The sequence below is a fragment of the Saimiri boliviensis genome, chromosome 5 (genome assembly GCF_048565385.1).
Source record: "Saimiri boliviensis isolate mSaiBol1 chromosome 5, mSaiBol1.pri, whole genome shotgun sequence".
Taxonomy (NCBI): Eukaryota; Metazoa; Chordata; class Mammalia; order Primates; family Cebidae; genus Saimiri; species Saimiri boliviensis.
Genome location: NC_133453.1, coordinates 102,752,234 through 102,776,524, shown reverse-complemented (window position 1 = coordinate 102,776,524; position 24,291 = coordinate 102,752,234). Strand labels below are relative to the sequence as shown.

The window sequence follows — 24,291 nt, the reverse complement described above, 5'->3', positions numbered from 1 at the left end:
TCCATCTCAGAAAAAAAAAAAAAATGAAAATTAGCAGGGCATGGTGATGCATGCCTATAATCCCAGGTACTCGGGAGTCTGAAGCAGGAGAATCACTTGAAGCTGGGAGGCAGAGGTTGCAGTGAGCCGAGATCCTGCCATTGCACTGCAACCTGGGTGACAGAGTAAGACTCTGTCTCAAAAAAAAAAAATTAAACATAGAGTTACTATATGACCCAGCAATTCCACTACGAGATGTGTACTCAAAGAAATGGAAACATATGTCCACACACACTTGTACATAAATGTTTACAGCAGCATTAGTCATAATAACCAAATAGATACAACCCAAATGATGATTAACTGATGAATGGATAAATAAAATGTGGCATATTTATTAAAAAAAAATTTTTTTTTTTTGAAATGTTTTACAGGTGATGATGAGCAGTCTACACAGATGGCTGCAAGTTGGGAAGATGATAAAGTTAAAGAAGCATCTTCAGACAGTTTTGTTGCTATTAAAATTGATACCGAAAGGTTTGTTTATGTTTTAATATTTTATTAGTTTTAAAATTTATAAGTATCGTCTTTGTGATTTATAGTGATACTTTTGGACTGTAAGAATGTTGATGTTGGGCTGGGTACTCCCAGCAGTTTGGTAGACCGAGGTGGGAAGATCGCTTGAGCCCAGGAGTTAGAGACTAGCCTGGGCAACATAGTGAGACCCTGTCTCTACAGAAATAATAATAAAGTCAGGCAGGAGTGTGGTGTGTGTCTGTGGTCCCAGGAACCTGGTAGGCTGAGGTAAGGGGATCACTTGAGCCCTGGAGATTAGGGCTACAGTGAGCTGTGATCATGCTACTAAAGTCCAGCCTGGGTGACAGAGTGAAACTGTCTCAAAAAAAAAAAAAAAAAAAAAGAATGTTGGTTAGGCACAGTGGCTCATGCCTGTAATCCTAGAAATTTGGGAGGCTAAGACAGATGGATCTCTTGAGGTCAGGAGTTTGAGACCATCCTGGCAACAAAGTGAAATCCTGTTTCTACTAAAAAAAAAAAACAAAAAAACAAAAATTCCTCTGGTGTGGTGGCACGTGGTTGTAATCCCAGTGGAAGGCTGAGGTAGAGGATCACTTGAGCCTAGAAGGCTGAAGTTGAGGCTGCAGTGAGCAGAGACTGTGGCACTGCACTGCATACAGCCTGGGTGACAGAGCAAGACTCTATCACAAAAAAAAAAAAAAAAAAAAGTTTATGTTCTGTGTTTGGATATCTAAGACATATTATGATCTTAAATTCTGACTGCCATTTGCTTACTTCATCATAAATCTTGCTGAAAAAAGTTCAAGCTTTCCTACTCTACCAAGCAGCTAACATGTACCAGGAATGCAAAAGGAACATTGATCTCCACCTTCTAAAAACTTGGAAGTAGCAGTAAATCATACATTGAATATCTCTGAGAGGTTGATTACTCACTGTCTTGAATCCTATTTTTGGGAACGGAGTCATTTAATCAGTAGAAATAAAGACATTTATAGGTTCCTCACAGTACCTGATGTCCACAAGTCCGTTTTGTTTCTCCATTCCTCCTCCCCATCTTTAAAAAATACTTTTATTATAAGAAGTTTCAAACATATAAAATAACAGTGGAACATATCTCATGTACTTGTCAGCTGGCTTTGGTCAGTCTTGTTTCATCTATACCCCTGCCCGTTTCCACTCAATCCAAATAATTTTGAAACAAATCACAGTCACCATATCACTTCATCTATAAATATTTTAGTACGTCTCTGAAATAAAAGGATTGTTAAATTTTCAAACGTAACTATAATATTAATACTTCACAAACTAATAATAATTTTTTAATATCAAATAACCAGCCAGTGTTCAACTTTCCAGTTGTCTCATCAAAGTCGTAGTTTTATTACTGTATTGCAGCGTTTTGGTTCAAAATTTTTCAGGGTTCCACACATTGGGATGCATTGATTTTTCTCAGTATGTAGGCTTCTCCTCCAACTTTCCTGCTCTTTGCAATTTATATTTTAAAGACACCAGGTTATTTGTTCTATACATTTGTTCTGTGGTTTCCTTTTTTTTTTTTTTTTTTAAGACGGCGGTTTCACCATATTGGTCAGGCTGGTCTTGAACTCCTGACCTCAGGTGATTCGCCTGCCATGGCCTCCAAAGTGCTTGGATTACAGGCATGAGCCACCACGCCCGGCCTGTTATGTGGTTTCCTACAGTTTGGATTTTGTTGACTGCAACATGTCAGTGTGAAGTTGTTTCTTTCCTGTTTTCTATAAATTGATAGGTAGATTCAGATTTGTTCTCCCTTCCCCATCTAGTCCCAAGACTACTTCATAGATTGTGATGTGTCTTCCAACAGAAGACAGATAATGCCCTGTCTTTTCTCCTTAGCAGCCATCAGTGATCAGTACCTAAAAACATTACTTATTTTTTTCTTTGAAGCGGGATTTCACTATGTTGCCCAGGCTGGTCTTGAAATATTGGACTCAAGAGATCCTCCCATCTCAGCCTTCTGAATAGCTGTGGTTATAGGCATGCTTCACTGTGCCTGGTGCTGAAAACATTAATTCGTTAGCACTTACAAAGTGGTGTTCCTGTCCTTTTGATATTGATAATATTAGAATGAATAATAGGTTTAAACAATCACTGTCAAGATTAAAGCATTCAGAAATTTGCCTATAAGTTTGTAAACTTTATGTAAAAATTTTCTGTATTAACAAAAACATCAAATTGTAGTATAACCTGTCTCAGAACAGTTACTAAACTATATTTACTGAGTAGTTTTTAAAAAAACAGAATCTGAATAGGCACTGTGGCTCACGTCTGTAATCCCCCCACATTGGGAGGCCAAGGTGGGCAGATCACGAGGTCAGGAGTTCAAGACCATCCTGGCTAACACAGTGGAACACTGTCTCTTAAAAAAAAAACAAAAAAAAAACACAGAATCTGTCAATTTAAGTATATCATTTTATTTTTATTGTCCATCACCTTCCTGAAGCACCTTCTGAGCTGGCAATGGCAAGAAGAATATAGGGTTTTATAGGGAATGTGGAAGACATGAGAATTTCAAAATTCTTGAGATTATATACAGATTAATGTGTATGGCATTTTTTTTTTTTCCCCAGGCAGTGCTGAAGAAAATGTCTGGCATTTTTAAAAACAAATTTCTGTTAGCAGATAAAGGAATGCCTATGTATAGTGATGCTTCATTTTTGTTTCACTATAAACTGCATGCTGATAAAATCTACTGTACCTTCAAATCATGGAAAATAATTTTTTTTATTACATAATTACTAAGTCATCCAGTGTTTTGGGAACAATTTAGTGTATATACATTTTTGGAGATAGTGTGCAATGAAAATAGTAGGAAATGCATAAAAAGTTTACAATTTCTGAGATGGTAGGATTTTTGGTAATTTTTTTCTTGATATTTTACTATGTTTTCAAATGTTTTTATGATAATGCTTTATATTCAGGGGGAAAAAAGCAAATTCTAGTTCTTGGAAGCATTTGTTTGACTATTGGAAGCATCTACATTGATCGGTATATCTTACTGGTCTTATGGAGTCTCTCTCCCATCCCTGACCACTCAGTTGCCTTCTCTGGAGGGAACCAAATCAAGAAAATATATTTATGTTTGTTTTCCTTCCATGTTTTACAAAAGTAGTACTGATACCATTTTGACATGCTTTTCTTTTCTGTATCTTTTTCTTTCTTTCTTTCTTTCTTTCTTTCTTTCTTTCTTTCTTTCTTTCTTTTTTAAGATGGGGTTTCACCATGTTGTTAGGCTAGTCTTGAACACACAACCTCATGTGATCCACCCGCCTTGGCCTCCAAAGTACTTGGATTACAGGCATGAGCCACCACACCTGGCCTCTTCCTTTTTGTTTTTTTAATTGTATTTGGGCTCTGGGGTACATGTGCACATCCTGCATCCTGCAGGATTGCTGCATAGGTACATACATGCCATGGTGGTTTGCTGTCTCCATCACCTCCCCGCCCCGTCACCTACATCAGGAATTTCTCCCAGTGTCATTGCTCCCCATCCTCCCCGTACTCCCTCGCTGTCCCTCTCCTTGCCTCCCCTCCACTCCCCCACCTAGCCCTGTGAGTGTTGTTCCCTTCCCTGTGCCCAAGTATCCTAATTGTTCATCACCCACCTATGAGTGTAAACATGTGGTGCTTGATTTTCTCCTCTAGTGTCAGTTTGCTGAGAATGATGGTTTCCAGATTCATCCATGTCTCTACAAAGGACGTGAACTTTTCGTTTTTTTATGGCTGCATAGTATTCCATGGTATATATGTGCCACATTTTTTTTTGTCTAGTCTATCATCAACGGACATTTGGGTTGGTTCTAGGTCTTTGCAGTCTTTACTATCGTAAACAGCAGTGCAGTGAACATACCTGTGCATGTGTCTTCATAATAGAATGATTTATAATCCGTTGGGTATATACCCAGTAATGGGATTGCTGGATCAAATGGTATTTCTGTTTCTTTCTTTTTTATTTTCTCTTAAAGATCCTACCTCGCACTGTGAGTATTTCTATTTCTAGATCCTTGAGGAGTCGCCACATTGTCTTCCATAATGGTTGAACTAATTTACACTCCCACCAACAGTGTAAAAGTGTTCCTTTCCTATTCCTAGGTGTTTTATCTCTTTGTAGCAATTGTAAATGGGAGTTTGCTGATGATTTGGCTCTCTGTTTGTCTGTTGTTGGTGTATAGGAATGCTTGTGATTTCTGCACATTGATTTTGTATCCTGAGACTTTGCCTAAGTTGCTTATCAGCTTAAGGAGGTTTTGGGCTGAGACCATGGGGTCTTCTAAATATACGATCATGTCTGCAAATAGGGACAATTTGATGTCTTCTTTTCCTGATTGAATGCCCTTTATTTCTCTTCCTTACCTAATTGCTCTGGCTAGAACTTCCAATACTATATTGAATAGGAGTGGTGAGAGAGGGCAACCTTGTCTAGTGCCAGTTTTTAAAGGGAATGCTTCTAGTTTTTGCCCATTCAGTGTGATATTGGCTGTGGGTTTCTCGTAAATAGCTTTTATTGTTTTGAGATATCATCCTTACTTAGTTTGTTGGGAGTTTTTAGCATAAAGGTCTGTTGAATTTTGTCGAAGGCTCTCTTTATCTATTGAGATAATCACGTGGTTTTTGTCTTTGGTTCTGTTTATGTGTTGAATTACATTTATAGATTTGCATATGTTGAATTTGTATCCCCAGGATGAAGCCTACTTAATTGTGACAGATAAGCTTTTTGATGTGCGGTTGGATTCAGTTTGCCAGTATTTTATTGAAGAGTTTTGCATCAGTGGTGATCATGGATATTAGCCTATGGTTTTCTTTTTCAGTTGTGTCTCTGCCAGATTTTGGTATCAGGATGATGTTGGTCTTATAGAAATAGTTAGGGAGGATTTCCTCTTTTTGTATTGTTTGGAATAGTTTCAACAGGAATGATATCAGCTCCTCTTTGTATGTCTGGTCGAATTCGGCTGTGAACCCGTCTGGACCTGGTCTTTTTTTGGTTGGTAGGCTATTAATTGCTGCCTCGACTTCTGACCTTATTCTTGGTCTATTCAGGGTTTCAACTTCTTTTCGGCTTAGTCTTAAGAGTGTGCACTTGTCCAGGAATTTATCCATTTCTTCCAGATTTACTGGTTTATGTGCATAGAGTTGTTTATAGTAATCTCTGATGGTAGTTTGTATTTCCGAGGAATCGGTGGTGATCTCCCCTTTATCATTTTTTATTGCATCTATTTGATTTTTCTCTCCTTTCTTTTTTATTAGTCTAGCTAGTGGTCTATTTTGTTGATCTTTTCTAAAAACCAGCTCCTGGATTTACTGATGTTTTTGAAGGTTTTTTTATGTCTCTGTCTCCTTCAGTTCTGCTCTTATCTTAGTTATTTCTTGTCTTCTTCTTGCTTTTGAGTTTTTTTGATTTTGATTGTCTAGCTCTTTCCATTTTGACGACACGGTGTTGATTTTAGATCTTTCCTTGTTTCTCATGTGGGCATTTATTGCTATAAATTTCCCTCTAGATACTGCTTTAAATGTGTCCCATAGGATCTGGTACGTAGGGTCTTCATTCTCGTTGGTTTTGAAGAACAGTTTTATTTCTGCCTTAATTTCATTGTTTATCCATTTGTCATTCAGGAGCAAGTTGTTCAGTTTTCATGTGATTATGCAGTTTTGTCTTAATCCTGAGTTCTAATTTGATTGCACTGTGGTCTGAGAGACTGTTATGATTGCCATTCTTTTGCATTTGCTGAGGAGTGATTTACTTCCAATTATGTGGTTGATTTCGGAGTAAGTGCAATGTGTTGCTGAGAAGAGTGTGTATTCTGTGGGTTTGGGGTAGAGTGTCCTGTAAGTGTCTATTAGGTCCACTTGGTCCAAATCTGCGTTTAAGTCCTGGATATCCTTGTTGACTTTCTGTCTTGTTGATCTGTCCAGTGCTGTTCAGTGGAGTGTTAAAGTCTCCTACTATTATTGTGCATGAGTCTAAGTCTCTTTGTAGGTTGTTAAGAACTTGCTTTATGTATCTGGGTGCTCCTGCATCAGGTGCATATATATTGAGGTTAGTTAGCTCTTCTTGTTGTGTTGATTCTTTTTTTTTTTTTTTTTTTTTTTTTTTTGATTCTTTTACCATTATGTAATGCCCCTTGTTTGTCTCTTTTGATCTTTGTTGGTTTAAAGTCTGTTTTATCAGAGGCTAGGATTGCTACCCCTGCTTTTTTTTTTTTTTTTTGCTCTCCATTTGCGTGGTAAATCTTCTTCCATCCCTTTATTTTGAGTCTCTATGAGTCTTTGCATGTGTGATGGGTCTCCTGAATACAGCACACTGATGGGTCTTGACATTTTATCCAGTTTGCCAGTCTGTGTTTTTTGATTGGGGCGTTTAGGCCATTTACATTCAACATTAATATTCTTATGTTTAAATCTGATCCTGCCATTTTGTTACTGGCTGGTTGTTTGCGTGTTAGTTGACGTGGCTTCTTCATTGTTTTGTTCTTTACCATTGGGTACGTTTTTGTGGTGGCTAGGACTGGTTGTTCCGTTCCCTGTTTGGTACTTCCTTCAGAAGCTCTTGTAAGGCAGGTCTTGCAGCGACAAAATCTCTCAGCAATTGTTTGTCGGTAAAGGATTTTACTTTTCCTTTACTTATGAAGCTTTGGCCGGATATGAATTTCTGGGTTGAAAGTTCTTTTCTTTTCTTTTCTTTTTTTTTTTTTTTGAGACGGAGTTTCACTCTTGTTATCCAAGCTGGAGTGCAATGGCGCGATCTCGGCTCACCGCAACCTCCGCCTCCTGGGTTCAGGCAATTCTCCTGCCTCAGCCTCCTGAGTAGCTGGGATTACAGGCACGCACCACCATGCTCAGCTGATTTTTTTGTATTTTTAGTAGAGACGGGGTTTCACTATGTTGACCAGGATGGTCTGGATCTCTTGACCTTGTGATCCACCCGCCTTGGCCTCCCAAAGTGCTGGGATTACAGGCTTGAGCCACCGCGCCCGGCCTTGAAAGTTCTTTTCTTAAAGAATGTTGAATATGGGCCCCCACTCCCTTCTAGCTTGCAAGGTTTCTGCCGAGAGATCTGCTGTGAGTCTGATGGTCTTTCCTTTGTGGGTGACTCTACCTTTCTCTCTGGCTGCCCTTAGGATTTTTTCCTTCATTTCAACCCTGGTGAATCTGAAATTATGTGTCTTGGGGTTGCTCTTCTTGAGGAATATCTTTGTGGTGTTCTCTGTATTTCCTGGATTTGAATGTTGGCCTGCCTTGTTAGGTTGGGAAAGTTCTCTTGGATAATATCTTGAAGAGTGTTTCAAACTTGGATTCAGTCTCCCTGTCACATTCAGGTACTCCGATCAAGCATAGATTAGGTCTTTTCACATAATCCCATAGTTCTTGGAGGCTTTGTTCATTTCTTTTTCACTCATTTTTCTTTAATCTTGCCTTCTCATTTTATTTCATTGATTCGATCTTTTATCTCTGATATCTTTTCTTCTGCTTGATCGATTTGGCTGTTGAAACTTGTGTATGCCTCACAAAGTTCTCTTGCTGTGTTTTTCAGCTCCATCAAGTCGTGTATGTTTATCTAAGCTGGTTATTCTAGTTAGCATTTCGTCTAACCTTTTTTCAAGGTTCTTAGTTTCTTTGCATTGGGTGAGAACATGGTCTTTTGACTCAGAGAAGTTTGTTATTACCCACCTTCTGAAGCCTGCTTCTGTCAGTTCATCAAATTCATTCTCTTGTTTTTTTTTGTTCCCTTGATGGTGAGGAGTTGTGGTGCCTGGGAGGAGGAGAAGAGGTGTTCTGTTCTTTGACAGTTTCATCCTTTTTGTGCTGTTTTTTCCCCCATCTTTGTGGATATATGTAACTTTGATCTTTGAAGTTGGTGATTTCAGGAGGAGTCTTGAGTGAACGTTTTTTTTTTTTTGGGTTGAGGTTAGACCTATATCTTTTTTGGCCTGTAGAGGGCATTGCTTGGCTCTCTTGGGTTTAGCCAGGTTGTTGGGTGGTTGGTCCTTCCCTGGAGTTTGCTTGCAGGTGAGATTGGCCCTGCCTTTCCTATGGCGTCTCTCCCAGAGCTCGATCTTCCTGGTTGAGGTCAAACTGGTGTATTTGCTGCCAAGCTCTCCAGGTAGCGCTTTATTTTGAGTTCTGTGGAGGTGGAGCCTACCAGGCCTTATGGTCTGTTTCCCTGCTTTCAACTCTGCCTCCCTCTATGGGGTGGTCCATCCTGCTGGCGTTAGTCAAACTTCCGCCCAGGTCTCTGTGACAACTTGCCTGGGAGCCCAGCTCAGATTTACATCCTCAACCCACAGCGCCCCATGGTCTGGCTGAGCTCTGGTGGACCGTGGGTTGTAGGAGGGATGATGTAAGCATAGTAACCCAATTGGAGCACCAAGCCGGCTGCACGTTTCAGTTGGGAACCTCCCCCTCCCGTGTCTTGATTTGTCCCGCTGGGTGGCTCTCGCCCTGCAGCTTCTTCCCTGGGCTATTTTCAGTGCTCTATTAGTCCCACTGGAATAAACCCGGCACCTCCTTTGGAATCGTGAAGTTCTCTAGCCCTCTGCATCTCATTTGCTGGGAGCTGCATTCCAGTGTTGCCTTCTCATGACCATCTTGGCCCCCTCCTCCCTATCTTTTTCTTTTGTTTTCTTTTTTTGTTTCAGAGAGATTCTCTCTCTCACCCAGGCTGAAGTGCCGTGATGCGATTTCATCACTGCAACCTCCGCCTCCCAGGCTCAAGTGATTCTGGTCCCTCAGCCTCCCAAGTAGCTTGCATTAGAGGCACCTACTATCCACTAATTTTTCTATTTTTAGTAGACATAGGGTTTCGCCAATTTGTAGGCTGGTTGGGAACTCCTGACCTCAAGTGATCTGCATGCCTTGACCTCCCAAAGTGCTGGGATTACAGAGGTGAGCTGCAGTGCTGGCCTTCCTTTTTCTATGATTGTATATTCAGTTTTTATTGGTAGATAGATTGCTTTTAATCCTTTGTTATTATAGAGTATTACATTTAATCCTTTGTTATTATAGAGTATTGCATATAGAGTTCACTCTTGTTGCTCAGGCTGGAGTGCAATGGCACAATCTTGGCTCACTGAAACCTCCATGTCCTAGGTTCAAGCAGTTCTCATGCCTTTGCCTCCCAAGGTGTTGAGTTTATAGGCACCTGCTACCATGCCTGGCTAATTTTTATATTTTTAGTAGAGATGTGGTTTTGCCATGTTGGTCAGGCTGGCCTTGAACTCATGACCTCAGGTGGCCCACCCACCTCTGCCTCCCAAAGTGTTGGGATTACAGGCATGAGCCACCATTCCCGGCTGCAAATAGTTCTTTCATCTGAAAATTATAAAACAAACCAGAAGAAGTCTTATGAAATAAGAAATACATTTTCCTTCTTCTACCTGATTGCTGTGAAAGAAACTCGAAGTTTCAGGAAAATACTTGTGATTAGTAATGGTAAATTTTATTAGAACAACTCATTATTTAGAAAACATTGTATTCATCTAGTGATTTTCTGTTTGATTTTGTGTTACAGTGAAGCCTGCCTACAGTTTTCACAAATCTGTATCCTTTCAGTAAAGAATTGCTTATATATATGTATATACATATTTATTTACCTTCCTTTTGGTTAATTTATGAAATTTAGAAATTATTCATTTTTATTTAGTAAATCATGCATTAGTTTTTATGGAAACTATTACCATGTGACCACATTAAAAATAAATCTTATAGGAAATTTCAAGCATATATGAAAGTAACTCAACAGTGTAGTGCACCCCATAAATTGAGATAATACATTGTAGCAAAAGATAGAATAGGGAGTTTTAAAAATGTGAAAATCTGAAAAACAATGTGGAGCAGTTGGGTTGGACTGTTACAGGTAGCTTGCAAGAGTTGGCTGGCAGCAAGATGGATGGAAAAGAAGTTATGATAGAAAAGAATATAGTGATTCTTGAATATACCTCATAAATCATTTAACATGTCACATTTTTCAGATGGAGTACAGGTATAATGATACTTTACTTGAAATTGTTTAGTAAACATGTTAAATTATATTGTGAAAATCACAAAGATCCTTTGTTTTCCTTTGTTATCAATAGTATTTCATAAAGTTATCCTTTTGTTTCACATGAATGGTTAGACTTAATTAAACTGTACAGATCCTGTAGTGTGTGTTCCGTCCAGTTTCTTTATTGGAGACAGTGGAATTCCCTTGGAAGTAATAGCAGGAAGCATTTCTGCGGATGAACTTGTTACAAGAATTCACAAAGTCCGACAGGTAAGAAGGAACAGAATTGTTGTTTCCATAAATGATACGTCAGGAATTGGATTTATTTTTATTTTTTTGAGATGGAGTCTTGTTCTGTCGCCCAGGCTGGAGGGCAGTGGTGTGATCTCAGTTCAACCGCAGCCTTTGTTGTTGTTATATTTTGTAAACAGCATTATGAAGTTACAGGTGCCAGTAGCCAGTACCTAATACTTGACTGACTTCTTTACCTTTTTTTTTTTTTTTTGAGATGGAGTCTACTGTTGCCCAGGCTGGAGTGAAGTGGCATGATCTCAGCTCACTGCAACCTCTGCTTCCGGGGTTCCAGTGATTTTTCTGCCTCAGCCTCCTGAGTAGCTGGGATTACAGCTGTGTACCACCATGCCTGGCTAATTTTTGTATTTTTAGCAGAGATAGTGTTTCGCCATGTTGGCCAGGCTGGTCTCGAACTCCTGACTTCAAGCGATTTGCCTGCTTTGACCTTCCAAGGTGCTGGATTACAGGCATGAGCCATCACGCCCAGCCGTCTTTTACTCCAATCTCAACACATAATGAACATCACCATAACTTTGTTGAAACAGAAAGCTGCTGTCATATTAAGGCTCTAACTTTATGTTGCTTAACATATTTTAGGACTTTATACTCAATAGTTTGTCACTTCTACCTACTTTGGACAAATGGCTAATAGAAGTTTGTAACTTATTTCTTTGAATTCTAATTTGAAGGAAAATCAACAGGTGTGCTTTAACAAATCATTTTATGGTCTTGCCAGTTTGCAGGTAAATTCTATAATGTGATTATGTCATGCTTAGGATTATACATTTTGGATTCATCTATTTATAAGAGTTGAGTACTTCTCCTTTTGTAGAGTATAAATCAACTTAACCTGTATTTTGGTCTCTCCTGCCTGGGCAAATTTAGATTCTTATCTATTAATTAAAATCCAATTTATTTTCTTCCTAGATGCACTCGCTAAAAAGTGAAACATCAGTAACAAATGGCAGCCAGTCAGAAAGTTCAGTGTCTACTCCATCTGCCTCATTTGAACCTAACAACACTTGTGAAAACACTCAGTCCAGAAATGCAGAGCTTTGTGAGACACCACCCACTTCTGATGCAAAGTCAGATACCGCAATAGGTAACTTTTAATGTACTTTTTTGAGTATAGTAGAACCTCCTTCACTACATTTTAATATTTAAATATTAATCATTTAAAAAATAAACATATTGTATGTCTTTTTCTTCACATTTATTTAACTTAAATTTAAACATTGTCTTAAATACATGTGTCATTTAGTGTCAGAAGATGATAAAATCAGTGAATGTCTTGACTCCCAAACAATCAACAATCCAGAGCACTTGATTTGTAATTTCTGCTATTGCACTATATGCTTTAAGGAATGTCATGATACTGAGCAGTTTTATAAATCTCTTACTAGCCTAGAGATTTTTGAAAGGTTCAAATTAACTAATGTATTATATTTGGAATTGTTTCTATAACATGTAAAATGCTATATATATATAAGAGAATAGTATTTTATATATATTTAATTAGAAATAAAAGATAATTATGAAATAGAGCTTGTAACGTGAGAAGTGTGACTATAAACTCATTGATAGAAAAGGCAAAAGAGACTGGGCGCGGTGGCTCAAGCCTGTAATCCCAGCACTTTGGGAGGCTGAGGCAGGTGGATCACGAGATCAAGAGATCGAGACCATCCTGGTCAACAAGGTGAAACCCTGTCTCTACTAAAAATACAAAAACTTAGCTGGGCATGGTGGTGTGTGCCTGTAATCCCAGCTACTCGGGAGGCTGAGGCAGGAGAATTGCCTGAACCCAGGAGGCGGAGGTTGCGGTGAGCCGAGATCGCGCCATTGCACTCTAGCCTGGGTAACAAGAGCGAAACTCCATCTCAAAAAAAAAAAAAAGAAAAGGCAAAAGAGAAATTTTATTCTGTATTTTTGGGATTGTGGTTGGAGTTGTTTGGTGTAATATAGCTTTGTGTTAGGCAACAGAGGGGTAGATAAATCAAGATGTTAAGAATATTAGTGTCCTAAAAAGATGATTCTACTCTACCATGCCACACAAATAATCATTGAGCTTCTATTTGAATACATGCAATGGTAGGAAGCTCATTACCTTGCTAGGAAGCCTGTTCTGTTGTTGAACAGCTCTAGTTTTTAGAAAGAGTATTCCTTATATTGAGCTGAAATTTGATGCCCCATAACTTAACATTAATGCTGCCTTGTGGAGTTATACATGACAGGTTTTGATTATTTGAAGTACAGCTATCAGTTTCATTTTGAGGTTTTACATCCATGATCATTCAGCTTCTAGATGTGTACAGAACTGGGGACTCTATTATGGATATTCATTTAGGTCTACAACGAAGAATTACTTCAGTTATACTTACCTATATATATATATAATTTCTGAAATTTTTCATTCCATTGTGTAGATATGTGTTTCTCTCTGGCATAATATTCCTTTAGCCTGAAAATTTTCCTTTAGCATTACTTACTGTACAGGTCTGGAGTTTTCTTTATGTGAAATGACTTTGTTTTATCGTCATTCTGAAAGGATATTTTTTGCTGGATATAAAAATTTTTTTTTTTTTTTTTAATTGCATTTTAGGTTTTGGGGTACATGTAATGAACATGCAAGATTGTTGCATAGGTACACACATAGCAGTGTGGTTTGCTGCCTTCCGTCCCCTCACCTGTATCTGTCATTTCTCCCCGTGCTATCTCTTCCCACCTCCCCACCCCCCTACCCCTCCAAAAATTTTGTGCTTACAGTTACAGATACTGCCCACCATCTTCTGGTCTCTGTGATTTTCTAATGGGAAGTCTCCACAAATTCTGATTGATCCCCTCCATGTGGAGTATGTTGGTTTATCTCTGGCCGCTTTCAGGATTTCTTTCTTTGGTTTTTAGCGATTTGACTGTGATAGGCCTAGGTGTATTTGTCTTTGTATTTATCCTTTTGTTGGTTTGCCGAGTTTCTTGCATCTGTAAATGTGTAACTTTTGCTAAGTTTGGGAAGTTTGGTCCGTGTATCTTGCTGGAACGAATTACATGTGTATTAGGCTTCATGATGTTGTCCCACAGGTTTATTTTTTTCACTCTATTTTTTCTTCCTTTGGATTGGATAATTCTGTTGATCTACAAATTCACTGACTCTTTATCATCTCCATTCTGCTGTTAAGCCCATCCAGTGAGTTTTTTATTTTAGATAAAATTAGGTTATACATTTTTTACTTCAGGATTTCTCTTGTCATTGTAACTTTTTATTTTGAAATAGTTTGATTCATAAGTTGCAAAAGCTGTACAGAATGAGTACTCTCCATCTACATTTTATTCTTTTAGTACTATTTTTTAATTCATTTCAAGTATATTTCCCCTTTCCTCATATGAGTTATAATGGCTGCTTTAAAGTCCTTGTCTAACAGTTTCAATATGTAGCTCATCTGAATATGACTTGTGTTGATCACCTTTACCCTTTAGAATGGGTCACGTTTTCCTGTTTATATGTCTAAAATTGCTGGATATCTTATACATTGTTGTAGACACTCTGGATTTCATTGTATTCCTGCAAAGAGTGTTGTTTTTGTTTAGGTAGGCAATTAACTTGGCTAGACTAAAACTGCAAGCTCTGGCTCACCTGAGATGAGTAGCAGCTCTAATTTCAGTTTTTTGTAGCTTAAAAAAAATTTTTTTTTGGTCAGTTGTGGTGGTTCACATCTATAATCCCAGCACTTTGAGAAGCCAAGGTGGGTAGATTGCTTGAGCCCAGGAGTTTGAGACCAGCCTGGACAACATGGCCAAACTCTGTCTCTATAAAAATACAAAAATTAGCCAGGTGTGGTGACACATGGCCATAGTCTCAGCTATTTAAGAGGCTGAGAGGTGGTAGAGTTGCTTAAGTTGGGGAGCTAGTTGTTGCAGTAAGCTGTGATCATGTCACTGCACTCCAGCCTGGGTGACAGAGCCAGACTCTGTCTAAAAACAATTTGTTATTTTTGAGATGGGGTCTGGCTCTGGCTCCCAGGCTGGAGTGCAGTGGCACAAACATAGCTCACTGTAATCTCCAACTCCTGGGCTCATGTGATTGTCCTGCTTCAGCCACCTGAGTAGCTAGGACTACAGGTATGTACCACCATACCTGGCTAATTTCTTTTTTTTTTGTTTTTGAGACGGAGATTTGCTCTTGTTGCCTAGGCTGAAGTGCAGTGGCGCGATCTCAGCTGACCGCAATGTCCGCCTCCTGGGTTCAAGCAATTCTTCTGCCTCAGCCTCCCCAGTAGCTGGGATTACAGGCATACGCCACCATGCCTGGCTAATTTTGTATTTTTAATAGAGATGGGGTTTCTCCATGTTGGTCAGGCTGGTCTCAAACTCCCGACCTCAGATGATGTGCCCACCTTGGCCTCCCAGAGTGCTGGGATTACAGATTGAGCCACCGCACCTGGCCTTTTTTTTTTATTTTTATTTTTTAATTTTTTAAAATAGAGTTTTGCTCTTATTGCACAGGTTGGAGCGCAATTGCATGATCTCGGGTCACTGCAACCTCTGCCTCTCAGGTTCAAGCAATTTTCCTGCCTCAGCCTCCCCAGTAGCTGGGATTTCAGGCATCCACTACCATGCCTGGCTAATTTTTTATATTTTTAGTAGAGACAGGGTTTCACCATGTTGGCCAGGCTGGTCTTGAACTCCTGATCTCCGGTAATCCACCCTCCTCAGCCTCCCATAGTGCTTAGATTACAGGCATGAGCCACTGTGCCTGGCCCCAGCCTAATTTTTATATATAGCCTTTGCATAGATGGGGTCTCACTGTGTTACTCAGCCTGTCTCAAACTCCTGGCCTACAGTAATCCTCTGAAAGGGCTGGGATTACAGGCATGAGCTATTGCATCCACGCCTGTAGCCTTTAAAAAAACTATTATGGAAAATTTCAAATATATACAGAAATAGAAAAAATAGTATAAGAAATCCCATTAATCCATTGCCTAGCTTCATGGCCAATATTCCCATCTGTGCCCTCTACTACTCTTCTTCCACTTATTTACCTGAGAACAAATGTCAGGTAAAATATTTCAATTGTGGCCGGGCGCGGTGGCTCACGCCTGTAATCCCAGCACTTTGGGAGGCCGAGGTGGGTGGATCATGAGGTCAAGAGATTGAGACCATCCTGGTCAACATGGTGAAACCCCCTCTCTACTAAAAATACAAAAAATTAGCTGGGCATGGTGGTGCGTGCCTGTAATCCCAGCTACTCAGGAGGCTGAGGCAGGAGAATTGCCTGAACCCAGGAGGCGGAGGTTGCGGTGAGCTGAGATGGCGCCATTGCACTCCAGCCTGGGTAACAAGAGCGAAACTCCGTCTCAAAAAAAAAAAAAATTTCAATTGTATCTCTAAAAAATAAAGATGGAATATAAGTCTTTTAAAATTGTATGTAGTTGCCTTTAAATTTTTTTTTGGAGACAGAGTCTTGCTTTGTTGCGCAGACTACAGTACAGTGGCGTGATCTTGGCTCACTGCAGCCTCCACCTCCTGGGTTCAAGTGATTCTCCTATCTCAGCCTACCGAGACGCTGGGACTACAGGCACCCACCGCCATACCCAGCTAATTTTTGTGTTTTTAGTAGAGACAGGGTTTCGCCATGTTGGCCAGGCTGGTCTCGAACTCCTGACCTCAGGTGATCCACCTGCCTCAGCTCCCAAAGTGCTGGGATTACAGGCATAAACCGCCGCACCTGGCCAAGAGAAATTTTAAGTATGGAAATTGCAATCATACTCTACAGTAGAGAGAATAGAATAATGAATTAGATGTACTCATCATCCTGCATCAGTGATTCCATTATTTGCTCAATTTTTGTTATCTGTTTTGCTATTTGACCATCTTTCCCAGGTTATTTTGAAGCAAATTTTAGGCATTTATATGATTTCATCTTTTAAAAAATCAGTATGTAAAAGAGAAGACATTTAAAAAAAAAACCACAATACTGTTATCAAAGCCAGAATGTTTAACAGTATCCTTTTTGTCATCAATTATCTAGGCAATATTTATATTAAACTTTTTTTTTTTTTAGTTTGAATTACAGTTCAATATATTCCTGTTGGTTGATGTGTTTTTAAATTTAATATATAGATTTCTGCTCTCTCTGGTAGTTTTTCCTATAGTTACCCACAGTGTAGATTTTACTGCATTCCCATGGAATTGTGTAAGATATTCCTCTGTCCCCTTTATTTCCTGTAAATTGGTAAAGCTGAAGACTTGATGAGGTGAGCTTCATTATTTTTGACAAGACTACTTTATATATGATGATGTGTATTTCTCTCAGGAGATACGTTATACCTGTTAATCCAGTTGGCTTTTTAAGCCTAAAGGCAGAACTTTTCTTTTGTATTATATTTGGATTTTTATTAGCTGTTTTTTTTTTCAATCCTTTTTTTTTTTTTTTTTTTTTTTTTGAGGCAGAGTCTCACTCTGTTGCCCAGGCTGGAGTGCAGTGGCATGGTCTTAGCTCACTGCAACCTCTGCCTTCCAGATTCAAGCAATTTTTCTGCCTCAGCCTCCCAAGTAGCTGGGATTACAGGTGCCCACCACCATGCCCAACTAATTTTTGGATTTTTAGTAGAGATCAGGTTTTGCCATGTTGGCCAGTCTGGTTTCTAACTCCTCAAGTGATCCACCCACCTCGCCCTCCCAAAGTGCTGGGACTACAGGCATGAGCCACCACACCTGGCCTAGAATTTTTCATTTAGAAATTAGCAGTTAAATATGACTCTTAATAAGCTATTTCACACAATTTTGGGTCACCCATAAAGTTACACATGGGCCAGATGCAATGGCTCATCCCTGTGTTTCCAGTACTTTCGGAGGCCAAGATGATTTGAGCTCAAGATACGAGACTGGGCAGTGTGACAAAAGCCTGTCTCTACAAAAAAATACAAAAATTAGCCAGGTGTAGTAGCATGTACCTGTAGTTCCAGCTAATTGGGAGGCTGAAGTAGGAAAATGGCCTGATCCCAGGAGGCGGAGGTTGCAGTGAGCCAAGATCATGCCACTGCTCTCCAGCTTGAGAAACAGAGCCAGACCCAGTTAAAAAAAAAAAAAAAAAAAAAGTTACAAATATGTTTTACATCTTCAAGTCATTTATAAAATACCAAAGGCAGAGAACTCTGTGGTATACAATTAGAAATCTTCTTCTCTATGGCATCTATCCATTTCTCTTTGATTATGGGTCATAGATTCATCTAACTGTACTCTTTTTTTTTTTTTTTTTTTTGAGACGGAGTTTCGCTCTTTGTTACCCAGGCTGGAGTGCAATGGCGCGATCTTGGCTCACCACAACCTCCGCCTCCTGGGTTCAGGCAATTCTCCTGCCTCAGCCTCCTGAGTAGCTGGAATTACAGGCACGCGCCACCACGCCCAGCTAATTTTTTGTATTTTTAGTAGAGACGGGGTTTCACCATGTTGACCAGGATGGTCTCGATCTCTTGACCTCGTGATCCACCCGCCTCGGCCTCCCAAAGTGCTGGGATTACAGGCTTGAGCCACTGCGCCCGGCCGCATCTAACTTTACTCTTAATCAACACTTTTCCCCCAGCTTGTCCACAGGTAATCTTCATAAGATGTTAAATTTTTGCTGATAATAGGACATGTTCTCATCTTTCAATTTATTTTCTAAAGAAAGGTGGTTAATTTCCTATTGATCCTCTACTGGCTGCTAGTGGTTATCATTTCTTATCCAAGAGTTGCATTCAGTGATACACTGGTAAATATTTATCAGAAGGCTCTGTGGAAGCAAAGGCCCTTATTTGTACTATTTGCTGATTTCCAGGGTGTAAATACTCCCACTGTTGTTGATTTCAAGCTACCTAGGTTATGCTCCTGAATGTGGAGCGGGAAGAGATGATGCACCATTATCTCTACTTAGTAATACTAATTATTTTTACTACTACTGTAGTAACAGAAGTGCTTACATGTACGAGTCTCAGTTAAGTTCTAAGCATTTTACTTGTATTAACACATATTTCTCATCAACCGTGTGAGGTTGCTATCCCTATTTTACTGATGAGGTACGGAGGGATTAAGAAACTTACTGAAATCAGACTTTGTGGCTCCATAGTCTTTGTTCGCCAAAGTCTGTAAAGAAGAATCAGATTGGTGGCAAGCTGTCAGGAAGGGAATGACAGAGGTCTTCTAGAACAGGCCAGGACAAAAGTCTATCTTTAAGGAAAATTCTTCAAAGAAAACTAGCATAAAGAGGCTTTCTAAGGAATCAATATGGTCAGCAGAAGTCGATTCCTTGGACCAGTGTAAGTCCAGAGCCATACCCAGGATCATAGCTGGCCTCCACTGCTCACTGCTCAATAGCCACAGCCACATTTTTTTTTTTTTTCTGAGATGGAGTTTCGCTCTCGTTACCCAGGCTGGAGTGCAATGGCGCGATCTCGGCTCACCGCAACCTCCGCCTCCTGGGCTCAGGCAATTCTCCTGCCTCAGCCTCCTAAGTAGCTGGGATTACAGGCACGCACCACCACGCCCAGCTAGTTTTTTGTATTTTTAGTAGAGACAGGGTTTCACTATGTTGACCAGGATGGTCTCGATCTCTCGACCTCGTGATCTACCCGCCTCGGCCTCCCAAAGTGCTGGGATTACAGGCTGAGCCACCGCGCCCGGCCGACAGCCACATTTTACTTAAATAAATTACAATTAAAATTTGTCCCTCACCTGCAGTAACTGGCCACATGTCTAGTTGCTGCTGTGTTACACGATATAGATATTGGATGGCACTGCTCTATAGTGAGGCCTACCCATAGTCAGGCATGCCTCCTGCCAGATTGGTATTTCTTCATGTTTTACCTCTGACCTTTACCTTGGTGGTCTTAACTCGGTAAGTAACTGCCTTATTACTATTTGTGAACAATTTTATCCACATCTCAACTTTAGCATTAGTAATAGCATATTTTTTGCTCCATTTTTTGGAAAAATAAATGATGTTTAAGATACAAAATTATTAACAGATGCTATAACCTAGAAGATTTATACCTTTAAAAGTTGTATTAAATGCAGTATTCTTATTTCTTTTTATTTAATAATTAAGGAGGAGAAAGTGCAGGTCATGCCACTTCCTCTCAGGAGCCCAGTGGATGCTCAGATCAGAGACCTGCAGAGGACCTCAACATCCGAGTGGAAAGGTTTGCTCTTCTTTTTGCAAATAGCATTTTGTTTAAAAAGACAACGGTTTTTTAGTTATTTCATTAATTTGAATAAAAGCTAAAGTTACACAAATGAAGTCTTAGAATTCTGAGTTGAAACTTTTGATCACCCTAATTTGTATCCATGAACATTACACTCTAAGGATAAAGCTTTTGTATCTCTGAAGTATCAGTCAGTGGTCTGATCATTCTGAGAATCCCCTTTTTACTGGTATTTTGGTACATGGGTGTTTCCATCTGTCACTTCTGCTTTTATCTCTTTATGCCGTAAGGATAATAAGCTCCAGGTGGGCAAGAACTTCAGCTCATTTTATGACTATGTACTGAGCATGAGTTCTGCATAAGTGGGTGTCTACTAAATGTCATTTTTTATTAATTAGTCTAATAATCAGATACAAATTTCTGGCTCTTTGTAGTTTCTAGTATTTTTATTGAGGCAGTAATTGTCAAATCACAGTCTTTCATGCTCTGATTCCTAAAAGTTATATGAGTTAATGGTTAGTGGTTAAGCAGGAATACTTTAAACCCTGATTTAAAACCCTTTAGTGTTAGTTATATGGAAGTTTAAAAAAATTCTTTATTAACATTTTAAAATTTAAAAACATTTCTTAGACTTGATATTTTCTTGTTCATGTAGATGCTTTGGGGAAACAGGGTTCAAGATGATTGCTTATAATGTCTTTGAGTTTGCTTATTGACTCATTAAAGATCAGCTTCTTTTCAGCAAAACTAGATTCTGATTGTTCTTTGTAGGGGTTGGGGCAGTGCCAGGACCTTGAGGTAAAAAGCAGGCTGGATCTCACAGTGGTGAGGAAAGTGGTGTGGTATAAGACTAGAATAGCAGCAGGAAACAAAGTTCCCAAGGGTTCATCCTGTTTTGTTTCTCCTTAATTTGCTAACACCAGGCCCACTATTCTGTACCTTTATTTGTACCACTCTGGGCTGAAGGGAAAATAGAAAATCTGGAAATGGGTTTGGAGACTTGGGGCAAAAACCTGAATTACATCAGGTAGCCCTTATTTTGAGGTGGGGCCAGGCGCTATTCAGTTACACTGGAAAAGTTTTCAGTAGCCTCTTAAGTAAGGGAATGTCAGCTAGTCTCTGCCTGTGTCATAGTACTAATTAATTCACAAGCTGAGATCCTGCCAAGTTCATGCCAAATTAGGACTCTTGTTCCTTTTGTGGAATCTAATTCATTGACAATGACAATAACTAAGAACACCGGCCTGTGTAATATTCCTATTCCAAATGTCTACTTAGCTCATTATTTATACCCTAAGAATTGCCATCATTCTCACCATACCCTGCTATAGACTGTAAGGCTCTTGTACTCTCAACTAACTCATCCCCTGCCATCTTCTGTAGGGTATTGAACTCTGAAACTACTAGTTTCTCCGTTTCACTGAACTGAAGTGCTTTTCCTCACTTGATAAGTTGGACCCATCAGTCCCTGTGGTGTAATCTGATACTTTAGAATGCTAAGAAGTTCTGTAAAGCAAAATGTATGCATTTTTCTCTGACCCTAATGATATTTAAAAATCTATTTCATACAAATTAAAAACTCAGAATTTGGCAGGGACCCGGAACAGTGGCTCATACCTATAATCCCAGTACTCTGGGGGGCTGAGGCAGGTGGGTGGCTTGAGCCCAGGAATTAGACACCAGCCTGGGCAATGTGGCAAAACCCCATCTCTACAAAAAAATACAAAAATTAGCTGAGTGAAGTGGTACGTACCTGTAGTCCAGCTACTGAGGAGGCTGAGGTTGGAGGATCACCTGAGCCCAGAAGGTCAAGGTTGCAGTGAGCCATGATCATGCCACTATACTCTAGCCTGGGCGACAGACAAGACGCTGTCTCAATGAATGAATAAATGAATGAATGAAGCAAGACTCTGTCTCGAATGAATGAATAAATAAATAAATAAGGCCGGGCACAGTGGCTCTTGCCTGCAATCCTAGCACTTTGGGAGGCCAAAGTGGGTGGACCACTTGAGGCCAGGAGTTTGAAATCAGCCTGGCCAACACGGTGAAACCCTGTCTCTACTAAAAAAATAGAAAAATTAGCTGGGCACAGGGGCATGCATCTGTAGTCCCAGCTGCTTGGGGCAGTTGAGAGAGAAGAATTGCTTGAACCCAGGAGGCAGAGGTTGTAGTGAGCCAAGATTACTCCATTGCACTCCAGCCTGGGCGACAGAGTGAGACTCCATCCATTTATTTATTTAATAAATAAATAAATAATAAATAGAATTTGGCAGGATGGATTAGCAAATGTAAGATTCTTACTTTCCTCTCAGGCTGCAACTGAGACTGAGATCTATTTCCAAAGACCATGTTTTTGGAATACTACTCTAGTTGACTTTAAGTCTTGGGCTTTTTTCCTCATCTAGCTTCAAAGAAAACTAATTTTGTTAAGGGAAAAGGTGACTAAACCAAATTGACATTAGTGAGAAATTCATCCTATCTTGTACATGAGAACATAGTTCTCCAGTCTTCAGCTGCATTTTGTCAAGTAAACAGAATGTAAAAAAAAAAAAACAACAGTCACACCTGTAATCCCAGCACTTAGGGAGGCCGAGGCGGGCAGATAACGAGATAAGTTCAAGACTAGCCTGGCCAACACAGTGAAACCCTGTCTCTACTAAAAATAGAAAAATTAGCTGGGCATGTTGGTGGGTGCCTGTAATCCCAGCTACTCTGGAGGCTGAGGCAGGACAATTGCTTGAATCCAGGAGGCAGAGGTTGTGGTAAGCCAAGATCGTGCAATTACACTAAAGCCTGGGCAATGAGCAAAACTCCGCTTCAGAAAAAAAAGAAAAAAAAGAAAAAAAAAAAAGATTGGTGATTTGAAATTGTGAGATCTAAGTTTTTAATATTAATGGATATACACAATGGTATTTATTTATTGAGACAAAGTCTTACTATGTCATGCAGAAACTACTAGTTTCTAATTCATAGTTAATGAATTAGATTTCACAAAAGGAACAAGATTCCTAATTTGGCATGAGCTCGGATGAATTAAATGTAGGCCGGAGTACAATGGTGTGATCTCAGCTCACTGCAACCTCTGCCTCCTGGGTTCAAGTGATTCTCTTCCCTCAGCCTCCCAAGTAGCTGGGATTACAGGCACCCACCACCACCCCCAGCTAATTTTTTTGTATTTTTAGTAGAGGCAGGGTTTTACCATGTTGGCCAGGCTGGTCTTAAACTCCTGATCTCAGGTGACCTGCCTGCCTTAGCCTCCCAAAGTGCTGGGATTACAGACATGAGCTACCACACCTGGCCTACGATGGTGTTTTTTTTGTTTGTTTTTGAGTTGGAGTCTGGCTGTGTTGCCAGGCTGGAGTACAGTGGTGTGATCTCAGCCCACTGCAACCTCCTCCTCCAAGTTCAAGTGATTGTTGTACCTTAGCTTTCTGAATATCTGGGATTATAGGTGTGTGCCATCATGACAGGCTAATTTTTGTATTTTTAGTAGAAACAGGGTTTCACCATGTTGGCCAGTCTGGTCTCGAATACCTGGCCTCAAGTGATCCACTCACCTTGGCCTCTCAAAGGGCTGAGATGACAGCCCTGAGCCACCACGTCTGGCGAGGATATACGGTGTTTTATTAAAGCTAACGTGTGTGAAATAGGAATCTTTTAGTGAATCTTTAGTTAAAATGCATTATTTTGTTTATTATGTTTTTTTTTTTTTTTTTTTTTTTTTTTTTTTGAGATGAAGTTTTGCTCTTGTCCACCAGGCTGGAGTACAGTGGCATGATCTGGTCTCATCACAATCTCCATCTCATGGGTTCAAGTGATTCTCCTGCCTCAGCCTCCCAAGTAGCTGACATTACAGGTGCCCACCATTACGCCTGGCTAATTTTTGTGTTTTTAGTAGAGACAGGGTTTCACCATGTTGGCCAGGCTGGTCTTGAACTTCTGATCTCAGGTGATCCGCCTACCGCAGCCTCCTAAAATGCTGGAATTACAGGCATGAGCCTCTGTGCACAGTCATATCATTATGCTGAAAATGGGCAGAATCATCTGGCAAAGATAATATATAGTACCATGAATTCCAGTCTTTTTATTTGGAAAAGTTTCAGACCTCAATGTGGAAAAAATAATGACCATCGATTTCTTTTTTTTTTCCTTCTGATTCCTTTGAAAGTTGCAGACATAATTTACTTCATCCCTACATACCTCAGCATGCATCTCTTAGGAAGACCTTGACTGAGGGGTTGTGGCCTTTGAGTAGGGATTGTGCTCACAGACCATGTCCTGCCCTCTTCT

At 39.8% G+C, this 24,291-nt stretch overlaps 1 protein-coding gene across 1 annotated transcript in view; it reads left to right on the top strand.

Moving 5' to 3' along the window:
• Window positions 1-24,291, top strand: part of UBXN4 (UBX domain protein 4) — a 48,768-nt gene that overhangs the window by 7,397 nt on the left and 17,080 nt on the right. Inside the window, exons 2-6 of the mRNA XM_003922009.4 lie at window positions 414-516; window positions 10,061-10,089; window positions 10,686-10,804; window positions 11,756-11,930; window positions 19,905-19,998. Of these exons, the coding sequence (XP_003922058.2) occupies window positions 414-516; window positions 10,061-10,089; window positions 10,686-10,804; window positions 11,756-11,930; window positions 19,905-19,998 (520 nt within the window). The remainder of the gene's footprint in view (window positions 1-413; window positions 517-10,060; window positions 10,090-10,685; window positions 10,805-11,755; window positions 11,931-19,904; window positions 19,999-24,291) is intronic.